Source organism: Desmodus rotundus, chromosome 7, assembly GCF_022682495.2.
Source record: "Desmodus rotundus isolate HL8 chromosome 7, HLdesRot8A.1, whole genome shotgun sequence".
Lineage (NCBI taxonomy): Eukaryota > Metazoa > Chordata > Mammalia > Chiroptera > Phyllostomidae > Desmodus > Desmodus rotundus.
The window spans coordinates 89,303,710-89,316,236 of record NC_071393.1 but is presented as its reverse complement, the minus strand read 5'-3'; the positions used below and the strand labels follow the sequence as shown (position 1 = coordinate 89,316,236).

The 12,527-nt window shown below is 37.1% G+C and overlaps 1 protein-coding gene across 14 annotated transcripts in view; it reads right to left on the bottom strand.

Annotated features, from left to right (window-relative positions):
- Positions 1-12,527, bottom strand: part of RNF111 (ring finger protein 111) — a 114,751-nt gene that overhangs the window by 28,736 nt on the left and 73,488 nt on the right. For all 14 annotated transcript variants that reach the window (XM_053928495.1, XM_024567470.3, XM_024567472.3 and 11 more), the window contains 3 exons: positions 11,868-11,994; positions 8,301-8,464; positions 4,950-5,144 (listed from right to left, as the gene is read on the bottom strand). In XM_053928495.1, coding sequence (XP_053784470.1) covers positions 4,950-5,144; positions 8,301-8,464; positions 11,868-11,994 — 486 coding nt within the window. The remainder of the gene's footprint in view (positions 1-4,949; positions 5,145-8,300; positions 8,465-11,867; positions 11,995-12,527) is intronic.

The window sequence follows — 12,527 nt, the reverse complement described above, 5'->3', positions numbered from 1 at the left end:
ACCAACCAACCAAAAAACCCCCTGAGAAAATGCATATGATCAAACTTTTTAAAACTCCCATCCATTTTCAGTTCAAGTACATACCTAAGAACGGAATCATGGGTGATATGAAATGGCAACTCTGTATTTAACTTTTTTTTAAATAAATTTTTATTTTTTAATTACAGTTGAGTACAATATTCTATTAGTTTCAGACGTACAACCCAGTGATGAAACATTTACATAACTTACAAAGTGATCACTCCAATAAATCTAGTACCCATCCAACACCATATAGCCATCACGGTATTTTTGACTGTATTTTTTATGCTGTACTTTACATCCCATGACTATTCTGTAACTACCAGTTCATACTTCTTAATCCCTTCTTCTCTTTCACTCATCCCACCAACCTCCCCCCATCTGGCAACTGTCAAAATGTTCTCTGTATCATGAGTCTGTTTCTGTTGTTTGTTCATTTGTTTTGTTTTGTTTTTTAGATTCCACATACAAGTAAAATCATCTGGCATTTGTCTTCCTCTTTTGTATTTCACTCAGTACAATACCCTCTAGGTCCATCCATGTTGTTGCTGATAAAAAGATTACATTCTTTTTATTGCTGAGTCATATTCCATTGTACATATGCACCCCCTTTTTATCCATTCACCTATTAATGGACACTTAGGTTGCGTCCATGCCTTGTAACCCTCTTTGTACCCTCTTTGTAAATAATGCTTCAATGAACATATGGATGTATATGTCTTTTCAATTTAATGTTTTGGGGGATTTCTTTGGATAAATACTCAGAAGTGGAATTGCTGGGTCCTTCTTTGTCTCTTGTTATATAGCCTTTGTTACAGAGTATATTTTGTTCATTATAAACATTTCCATTTTCCATTACCATTATGCATTTCCATTTTCATGATATACCTTTTTCCATCCCTTTACTTTCAGTCTGTGTGTGTCTTTCTCTGGTATGGAATGGATTCCAGGGTAAGATGCCTGGAAAGCATTTCTGATTTCACCACTGACAGTATGATCATGGGTAAGTTATTTAACCACTCTCCACAGAATTTTCTTCACAGAACTGTTGTTAGGATGAGCTAAGATCACATACATAAAGCACTTTGTACAATGCTTTACATATAGTAAACATTATCGATAGTATTTATTATTGATCTACATATATTGATCTAGATACTAGGCCCTTATCAAATGTATAATTTTCAAATACTTTTTAGTCTGCGTGTCTTTCAATTTGAAGTGAGTCTCTTGTAGACAGCATATGTAAGAGTCTTGCTTTGTTATCCATTCAGCCACTGCATGTCTTTTGATTAGAATATTTAATACATTTGCATTTAAAGTAATTGATGACAGGTATGTATTTATTACAATTTTGTTATTGTTATCTATCATCCTTTTCCTTTTTCTTCTTAAAGATCCTTTAACATTTCTTGTAATACTGGTTTGGCTTTTTCTTGTTTGAGAAACTCCTTCTATGTCCTTTGATTCTAAATGATAGCTTTGCTGGGTAGAGTAATCTTGGTTATAGATCTTTGCTTTTCATCACTTTGAATACTTCTTACCAATTGCTCTGGCCTGCTAAGTTTCTGTTGAAAAATCAACGTAGGGAGCTCCCTTGAATGTAACTTGCTGCTTTTAAGATACCCTCTTTGTCTTTAAATTTTTACACTTTTTTTCTATCACACTTTTTTATTACTGTATTTTTTCCCATTACCATTTAGTCCCCTTATACCTCCACTGCACCCCCCCCATCACCATACTGTTGTCCATGCCTATGACTCCTTTTTCCTTTTTGCTCAATCCCTCCATCCCCTAGCCTACCCCCTCTTAGCTGACAGCCTGGTCTCTATCTATAAGTCTATCTCTATTTTGCCTGTTCGTTCAGTTTGTTTATTAGATTGCACATGAGTTAAATCATATGGTATTTGTCTTTCTTTGACTGGCTATTTCACTTAGCATCATGTTCTTCAGGTCCACCCATGCTGTTGCAAAGGGTAAAATTTTCGTGTTAATTATGTGTCTTGGTGTGTGCCTCTTTGGGTTCATCTTGGACATGTATATCCATTTCCTTCACCAGGTTAGGCAAGTTTTCTGTAATTTTTCCAATAGGTTTTCAATTCCTTGCCCCCTCTCTTCTCCTTCTGGCATCCCCATTGATGCAAATGTTTGTATGTTTGAAGTTGTCCTGTGGCTCCTTAAGACTTTTCTTTATTTATTTGGATTTCTTTTAAAAAATGTTTGCTGTTCTTACTGGGTGTTTTCTGATTCCTTATCTTCCAAATTGCTGATTTCATCCTCTGCTTCACCTTCTCTACTGTTGATTCCCTGTAATATAGTCTTCATTTCAGTTAATGCAGTCTTCATTTCTGACAGATTCCCTTTTTATGCTTTATATCTCCATTTTTCTGTTTCCTATCTCTTTGTTCTAAGTTCATCTACTCTCCCCCTAAGTTCATTGAACATCCTTTAACCAGTTATTAAACTCTGCATCTGGTAGATTGCCCATCTCCATTTTCTTTATTTATTTTTCTGGAGTTCTGTTCTGTCCTTTCATTTGGGCCATGTTTCTTTGCCTCCTCATTTTGGCAGCCTCCCTGTGTTTGTTTCTATATATTAGGCAGAGCTGCTACATCTCCCAGTCTTGGTTGAGTGGCCTTATGTAGTAGGTGTCCTATAAGGCCCAGTGGCACAGCCTCCCTGGTCAATAGAGCCAGGTGCTCCAGGTATACCCCTAGTGTGGGCTGTGTGCACCCTCTGTTGTATTTGAGATTTGACTGCTATTGGCATATCAAATGGGAGGGATTCACGCTCAGGCTGACTGGGTGCAAGAAATGGCTACGACCACCATGAAGAATCTGCTATGTGGGGGCCAGCCCCATGGAGAACTTGCTTCAGCAGAGCTCGGGCGCTCACTGAATTCATCCCTTGAATGTGTCACTCATGGAGGTTGCTGGATGGTACTTCAGTGTGGTCTGAAGTTGTCCACTGTATGCGCTGGTTCTGAGGTCTCCTAGAAGGTGCAGGCCAAGGTCAGTGGCTGCTTCTACCCTGCCTGGAGCCACTGGGCATGACCTACAAAGCAACCTGAAGATGGCTGCTGCTTGTGCTGGGCTTGGAGGTGCCTGAGAGAGGTCAAGCTATAAACCAAGGCCAATTGCCGCTAGTGCCAGGCCTAGGACCACTTAGCAAGAGGTATGGGGTACAAAGAGACCAGATGCTGCTCATTTGAGAGATTTTAGGCAAGTCTGTAGCTTAAGGCATGGCTGGCCATTTGTATAGAAAACTTACTGGAGAGGGCTTAAGTGAGCCTGAAAGTTGGGCGGGGTGCTGTCTTGGGTTGGGCAGGGTCTCAATACAGGATGAACAGTGTGAGTAAGGTTGATAGAGACTCAGATATAGCCCCCGCCTGCTGGTTCTATGGGTGGAGGGCTCAACAGAAGGAACAAAGGCATCTGCCAGCACTTATGTATGAGAAAAGCTGCCCCTCCAAACCTCACCCCAAAGGCAGAAAATTCCATTCTTTCCCGTGTCCCTGGCATCTTTTCAGCTGCTGCACCAGTACTGAAGCTCAGAGTGAGTCAGAGTAAGTCTGTGTGCACGCCCTTTAAGAGGAACACCTGGAACTCCAGCAGACCTCCATCTCACTCAACCAATTTTCACAGCCCGAAGTTTGGGGACTTCCCCTCCCAGCACTGCAACCCTGGGCTGGGACCCTTCACTCCTAAGAGGAGACCTCCACATCTGAGATACCCTTCCAATTTTTAACCACCACTTGTGGGTATGGGACCAGCCCCATCCATGTTTCCACCCCTCCTACCAGTATTGATATGGCTTCTTCTTTATGTCCTTTGTTAAAGGACTTTTTGTTCAGCTAGATTTCAGGCAGTACCAAATGATGGCTATTCTGTAGTTTGGTTGTAATTTTGATGTGGTTGTGGAAGGATTTTAACTACCGGATTTAAGTACTCTGCCATCTCGACCAAAAGCTTTGTTTAACTTTTTGCCAGTGTTTCCACAATGGCTGTACCAGTTTACATTCCCACCAGATTATTCATAAGGGTTCCAATTTCTCCACATTCTAGTCAATACAGGTTATTTTCTGATTTTTTTAAAAAAATTATAGCCATCCTATTGGTTGTAAAGTGGTATTTCATTGTGGTTTTGGTTGACATTTCCTTACTAACAAATGATGTTGCTTTCATGTGCTTTCTTAGTCATTTATGTATCATCTTTGGAAAAATATCTATGCAAATCCTTCACCCATTTTTAATTTTTTTTAAAAGACTTTATCTGTTCATTTGTTTTTGCGAGAGGGGAAGGAAGGGAGAAAAAGAGGGAGAGAAATATCGACTGGTTGCCTCTCGCATACCCCCAACCAGGAACCTGGCCTGCAACCAGGCATGTACCCTGACCGGGAATCAAACCAGTGACCTTACCATTCACAGGCCAGTGCTCAATCCACTGAGCTACACCAGCCAGGGCGTATCTTTAAACAGACTTGTTTTTCTTTTTATTGGTGAGTTGTACATGTTCTTTATATATCCTGGATACCAGACACCTATCAAATGTATGACTTTCAAATATTTTTCTCCCATTCTGTAAGTTTTCTTTTCACTTTCTTGATGTCCTTTGATGTACATAAGTTTTAAATTTTGAAAAAATTCAATTTACCTATTTTTTTCTTTTGTTGCTAGTATTTTTTTTGTATCAGCCATTCAGTTTTCCCCAGTTTCTTTCACTTGAGCTATGATACTCTGGTAACATACAGCACCCAAACTCAAATATGAAATCATATTCTAATTCTACTTGAGACTACTTAGCTCACACATGATGATTATTCTAAGACTATGATTTTGCTAATACAACTAAAATCTTAAAAACAACAATCCTTTTTCTAACAAGTATAAAGAAAAAGAATCCGTCCTCCCCTCCCATTTTTTACATACCTCCTATAGAAGTACCAGTCATACTATTGCTTGTAAGAGTAGCTGAAGTCTCTGACACTGTGGAGGGTTGGCTACTAGTGACAGCTGAAGGAGTATCAGAGGCCTGCTCAGAGGTAGATGGATTGGAATTGTTAGTGGAAGCGCTTGTGGTTTGTGATTCCATTCGTGCAGAAGTGGTTGGTACTACAGTAGGTTCTACAAAATACAAAATAATGTTTATTTAGCATTTCAAAACAAATTAGGTAATGGGTTATATGTGAACCCAAGCTAACATTTTTAAGATAATTGTTAAATCAAACTTTAAAAATATGAACTATTTAGTAAGTACAATATATAGTAAAAAAAGCTTTCATAAAGCTAAACTACAACATTAAAATGGTATGTTACTAATATATGATTACTGCATTAAAAAAATCCAACACCTAGTATGCATATTAGAATAATTCAGGCAATTTACATAGTTTCTTGAATGATAACTATGTAAGTTTTCTGATCTGTCATAAGAAAAGAAAAGTAAGTCTCCCTGTTATGTTCATACACACTGTTACAGGCTGTCAGAACAGAGTTACAAATAGCACTTTCTCTGGTACCGAATGGATTTCAGGGTCAGATGCTTGGAAAGCAAGTCTGATTTCACCAATGACAGTATGATCCTGGATAAGTTACTCAATTACTCTCCGTTTCCTCACCTATAGAATAGGAAAGTACAGAATTTTCTTCATAGAACTGTTACTAGGATGAACTGTGATCACATATATGAAGCACTTTGTACAATGCTTTACATAAACACTTCGTAAACATTATCTATGGCATTTAATATATCTTAATCTCCTTCTCACATGCATTTTTGTATGTTTTCAAAAGATTATTTGCAAATATTAATACTCAGCAGTACCTTTTTAAAGGATTTTATTTATTTATTTTTAGAGAGAGGGGAAGAAAGAGAGGGAGACAAACATTGATATGCCTTTGGGTGCCTCTTGCACACCCCCAACCTGAAATCTGGCCCACAATTGAGGCAAGTGCCCTGACTGGGAATCAAATCAGTAACCTTTCAGTTCACAGGTAGGAGCTCAGTCCACTGAGCCACACCAACCAGGGCTAAGTAGTACCTTCTAATAAAATTTAAAATTTCTATAGTGGAATATAAAGAGAAAATTCAGGCAGACTTTAACATGTGAATATTCTAGACTCTGGTTGAAAAACAGTTGTTTAAAAATAAACAACAGGAATAAATATGTCCAAAGCATAGTCATAACAATCAGATCTGAAAAAGGACTCTCTTAACGTGATATAGAAAGAGAAAGGACAGTATTTTATGCAATGCAGTGCAGAAGGCTGACTCCTGAAATACAAATAGTACCCGTAGGTCTATATGCAACATTGTACTTTGGATGCTTAAACAAATGTATTTGCTTGTACCTAAAAAAGGAAGGGAGGAACCTCTGTTTATTTGCAAATGGTTTATCTCAGTTTCTCGACCTTGGCAGTATTGACATTTTTGGCTGGATAATGTTTTGTTGGGGGTGGGAGTGGGGACAGAGCATGGGCTGTCCCGTGCATTGTGGAATGTTGAGCAGCACTTGTGGCCTCTACCCACTAAATGTTAGTAGCATTCTCCCCCAACTGTGAGAACCAAAAATGCCTGTAGATATTGACAAATGTCTCCAGGGGCACAAAATGACAGCCAGTTAAGAATCACCGGCCTAACGGCTATACTTAAGTTTTGGGTTTATTTTTTAATAGGATAAAAGCTTTCCACTGAAAGAAACTAGTTGGGGGAAGAGGGCATCTACTGATCACTAAAATACTATTAACCTAGTTAAAGTATTAGAATTAGTTGAACTAATTCTAATGGGTTATAAGACTACTCTGTCACCTTCTCCTACTTACTGGGTAACAGGTGTCACATGGAAAACATATAAAAGTTTCCAAAATAGTCATTCTATATTTAATTAACTCCAAGTAATCTTTAATTAATCCCTGTTATATTAACCACTGACTTACAGATAATTTCTAATGCTTCAAAATGAAAACCAAGACATCATTAAAAGAACTGCCAGCAGTTGGAATAAATTAACTCCGCAATAAACATCTTTATTCCAAAGTACTGGTACTCTGAAAGTCATGATCACCCGAACTGCAAACGGCCCATACAAGAGCTCATTGCCCAGGGCCTCTAACTCTTTTTACCTACCTAATGTACCTTGTCTCCAGCTTGTAACTTCCGAAGCTAACAAGTTCATATATGACTGACAGCCCTCCTTTAAGGAAATTATGACTGACCATTTCTGTCTAAGATGTAACTGATAACACCTGAAGATAATTCTCAGTATGTGGACAAATTCATACTTGGTGCCACTTCCCCTAACTCCTGTTTTCCAACTCTAGTTTTGTTTCCTCAGTTACTTGGAGCAATTGTAAGCCAAAACAAAACATAAAGCTAAGCAGCAAAAAGGTACATATATTATATTAAAGAATAACATACTTTTGAAAGTAAATCTGACACTTCAAATTATTAGTATTAACCATTTAAATTCAGTTATAGGGCTTTTCTGTTGTTTGTATGTATTTAATTTTTTAAAGATTTCATATACTTATTTTTAGAGAGAGGGGAAGGGAGGGAGAAAGGAAGAGAGACATCAATGTGAGAGAGAAATCGATCAGTCACCTCTTGTACATACCCCGACAGGGACCAAACTTGCAACCCAGTGCCCTGACTGGGAATCAAACCAGTGATCTTTCACTTTGTAGTTATGATGCCCAAATGAGCCACACTAGTCAGAGCTCTGTTGTCTGTATTTAAAATGTGCCATTTCTATTTTTCATAGCCAAAGGCGAAGTATGACAATATTATAAATGAAGTTAACAGGTAAGCCTGAGGATAGATCAAACTTGTAGATTTTACACGTAAAACATTTTTTCACTAAGAAAATAACTACCAAGCAATGAAACAATACCTAGAAAAAATTTTAGACACAACTTACTATATAAATAAGGTTATTATATCAGTTGAAAGATAAGATTAGAAAATCTAACGACTTCCCTGTACGTTAATAATACAGGGTCCGGCAGAAGTAAGGCCTGCTTGAATGTATTTTGTACGGTAATAATATGGGTGTAATTTGTAGTTTTAATTTGAACATTTCACCTAAAATGTCCTATGGTATGCTTGAGTGTGACATTGTTATGTTACAGAATTACGTGCTTATGATTTTGTATAAAAGGGGGTGGTATTTGTGCCAGACCCTGTATATTACCATAGGCAGTAGCAGGAGTTTCTAGCAGAGTAAGATATTTCATTTTATCAAATTCTCTCCACAATTCCACATTGTTACTACTCCACCTTACCGTCTTCATCAACAGTAAGGTCCACCACTTCTGCCGCATTCTGCCTCAAGGGCTGTATCACAGTAGAAATCCTACTGCGGTTCCGTGGCTCCTGTGGCCGACTTGCATGAGAACTTGAACCTTGGCTCCAGTGAGATCTGGAGTGTCCAAGGGTTGAACGAGACCTTAAATGATATCAATATTAAATGAGTAAATATGAAACACACAAAAGTTTTAGTTACCTAATAAATAATAAGCCTTTCTTACAAAGCAGTTTGTGATGCACTTCATGCAAGACGTCTCCAAAGAAGTAATGGTCCCAGAATTCAAAACTATGACTACCACAGTGTCTGGCACTCAACAAACATTTTCTGAATGAAATATTCACCAGCCAAATGAGCTAAGAATATGAAAAATGGTATGTTGTCAGTTTGCACCAATAATTGGTGTAAAATGCAGGATTCAGTTTCAAGAATGCTGCTCTTTCCGAAGGTTTGAATACTCACATGGGTTATCATCATTTACTTACATTTTATGTAAATATCTAAAATTATTCACCATAGGCAAAGTAACAACAATATCAATACTCAACATTTAATAATGTCCACGTGATTGTATATGTTTAGTGCAGACTGAATTTGCAAAACGTGGCTTTGGGTGGCGTAAACCAAGCTAACTTTCTGGTACTGATCTAAGAGTTTCAAGGCACCAGAGGGACTTCCTAGGATCAGAAGAGGTATGGATGGTTATAGCTAGTTTAGTGCAGATGGTCCCTGATTTAATGGTTAGATCTAGGAACTTTCGACTTGACTATGGTTTGAAAGCAATATGCATTCAGTAAAAACTGTACTTCGAACTTTGAATTTTGATCTTTTCCCGAGTTAGCAACATGTGATATGATACTCTCTTATGAAGCTGGGCAGTGGCCGCAGGCTGCAGCTCCCAGTAATGTAGAGTATCCATTATTTACCCTAAGGGTACTCTACAGTGTATTCATTGATGACTTTGCCCAACTGTAGGCTAATTTAAGTGCCCTGAGCACATTTAAGGTAGGCCAGGCTAAGCTATGATGTTTAAGAGGTTAAATGTATTAAAAACATTCTCTTATCCTGATTTTTTTGAGGTAAAATTGGTATATAATATTATTTAAATGCATTTCCAATTTATGGTATTTATGCTATTTTCAACTTTATTGTTAAGTCAAGGAGCATCTGCAGTTTGTAGTCTTAACACAGCATCACTTGTTTGAGCTGCTTTACGCTTTTAAAGCATGTAACCACACTCCCTCAACAACGAACACTTTCATCATCTTTCAATTACATACCTGTCACTGTGATGTACTAAATTTCTTACAGGTATACATTTTATTTAGAAACTTTTAAGGATTCACCGAAATGATCTGAATGACTGAGGGTACAGAGGGATTATCTACAGACTATGTAATCCTAGGACTCCAGGAGAAAAACAAATGTTTTACAAAGGTGGGGCTTATGAAGTGGGGATTTCTCTTGCCCAAGCTGAATGTAAAACTGCTTATGAGCTTATTGTTAGCATGTATAGAAAGGGTGAACCACATTTATTAATATGCAATCATCAGAGGTACAAACTCAACCGTTCAGAAATGAATGCCAAAGGTCAAACCAGGCTGAAGATGGCCTCAGCAACTGTCGAACCCAAGAGTTTAGAAAAAGTTTAAATTCTGAAACACTGAAAAGGAGTATAAAGATTAACTCCTGAGACACGGTAACAAAAGGACAGCACATTCCCAGAAGAATGATATAGACTAAAGCATGACACTAAGCAACTATATGGGGTTGAAAGGGTTTGTAAGGAGAGAGATCACCATTGACAATTCTTGAGAAACCAAGATTCTGATGAGACTGTGTAGTCTATTTCTGGGAAGCTGTTAATAGCTGCAGAAAGTTCCAAGTTTGCTGAGTGGAACACCAGCACAAAACTTGACGTATGAAGAACTGGTGATATATGTGGCAACTGTTGAATTCTGACACAAAAAATTTGAAACACAGGTGCATTCTCTCTTGAGAGAATGGGCCAAGAGCCAGCCAGCTAAGCAGTGATAAAATTAGTACTCTACAGAACAATAAGGAAAATAAATATGGGTCATGAGCACTGTGTGTCTTTTCAAAAGTCGCTGTCCATTATTATGGTAAATACATCTGATTGAATGTGAAGTATTTCCACCACAAGAAAGATCTCCAGTTCCGCAAGGAAAGACAGGCTGTGAATTTTAGCAATTCTTGTAGTTCATAAAAATGGAGTCAGTGATACCAAGCACTATGTAAAGTCAACAGGCAACTATGGCACATACCACAGAGTATCAATTTTCCTCAGAGCCTGGGAAAATCATTCAGAACTTAAAACAAACAAGGGTATACTATATAATGTTCTCTTCCATGCCATTAGAAGTAGCACTCCATTGGGCCTGGCCGGGTAGCTCAGTTGGTTAGAGCGCTGTCCCCATATGCCAAGGTTGCAGGTTTGATTTCTGGTACAGGTACATATAAGAAGCAACCAATGAGTGCATAAGTAAGTGAAACAACAAACTGATGTTTCTCTCTCTCTCTCAAATCAATTTAAACAAATTAGAAGTTGCATTCCAATGGGAAAATGGCCAGTGGAGAAGCACATTCTAAGTATGTTTTGAACATGCTTCCAAAATATGAATGTTTTCTTTTTAATTAATAACATCAAAAATTAAAATACAGTGAGCAAATATATTTCTAAATTAATCCAACACAAAAATTAAGAGTCATCCATATATTTGTTTGGTGCATCAAGTGGAACAGAGAAACATTTCACTGCTTCTGCTACCAATATCTGTAATCATGTAAAACACAAGTTAAATACAGTGTATATACAATAATACAGTGCTAGGGTTTTCCTCTTTTGAGAGGGTGGAGAGAGTGATTTTCAAAAAGGCAATGTCATTTCCAGTTATTTGTCAAAACATATGAGAATTTTTCAATCATTTATTAGTACAGAACTTAGATGAAATTCCTGAGTGGAGGACAAAAAACTTTTTTGAATGTTTTATGCTACGCTCCCCTGACAGAATAGCACAAACTTCACTAGTATCAATGAGATCTGGAAACAAGTAGATTACTGACAAAAAGAAATACTTTATCAACATTCCCGAATATTTTTCTTCACTTTTACTTTCGTTATCATCCCCAATATTTATGTATTATTCACATCTAAACTGCAAAGGACTTCGTGAACCCTCTGAATCATACCATAAACTCTATTTTGTAAAACATTAAGCAAAATACTGTTTCTCTAGAACACTGATTCTTAGCTTTCACTGAACTCTTGGGGTGCTTGAAAAATATTGACCCCTAAGATTCTGGTTCAGTTGTCCTGGGACACAGTCGAGACAACAAAATTTCTTTATGACTTCCCAGGTGTGTCTAATGTAGCCTGGTTTGAAAACCACTAACCTGACATATACATACTCAAACTAGGTCTCAAAAAAAAGGTAATAGAAAGATGCAAATATCTGCAGCACAAATATGTTTAAATATTTATATTTAAAATTTCAAATAAACAAACTAGCAATTAAAATCTTACCGATAGCTTTCTCCAACTGTTACAATCTCCACTTCACTATCAGTTGAGGTAACATTAATTTCTTCATTGGCAGTGACCTGGGGAGTGGAAGAAGCTTCTATCACCACCACATCTTCATCAATACTTCCTGGAAACAAAAGGAAAAAACATTTAAAGGGCATCTTCCTGTTAGCTAATTGATATGCAAAAATTTTTACTTTGACATGAAGACTACGAAATTCATTACAAAAGTAAAAGTTGTATCTGTCAAAATGACAGGTTTTTAAAATACAGCTAAACACACATACTGAGAACAGTACAAGTACCTACCTACTTTCTTGTTCGTATGTCTTCCGATGGCTATTTCCTCTTTTATAACTTTTGTTTGTTCTTTAAGGACTGTAAGTATCTCCATATGAATTTGCATAAAATTAGAGACATTAACACTGTTATATCTAAAGGTACTGATTTTAAGACCTTACATAAGATATTCACATTCTATATTTACTATTTAATATCTAAAATAAAGATACATTTACTATATATTTTCTCCCAGATTGTATTTTTACGTGATATGGCATTCTTTTAAGAAACACACATATTAGTTTTTTAGTTTTGTGCTTATAAAAACTGTAATTTTTGTACTTTTTTTTCTAAATTATTCTTAGTCTGGAAACTGCT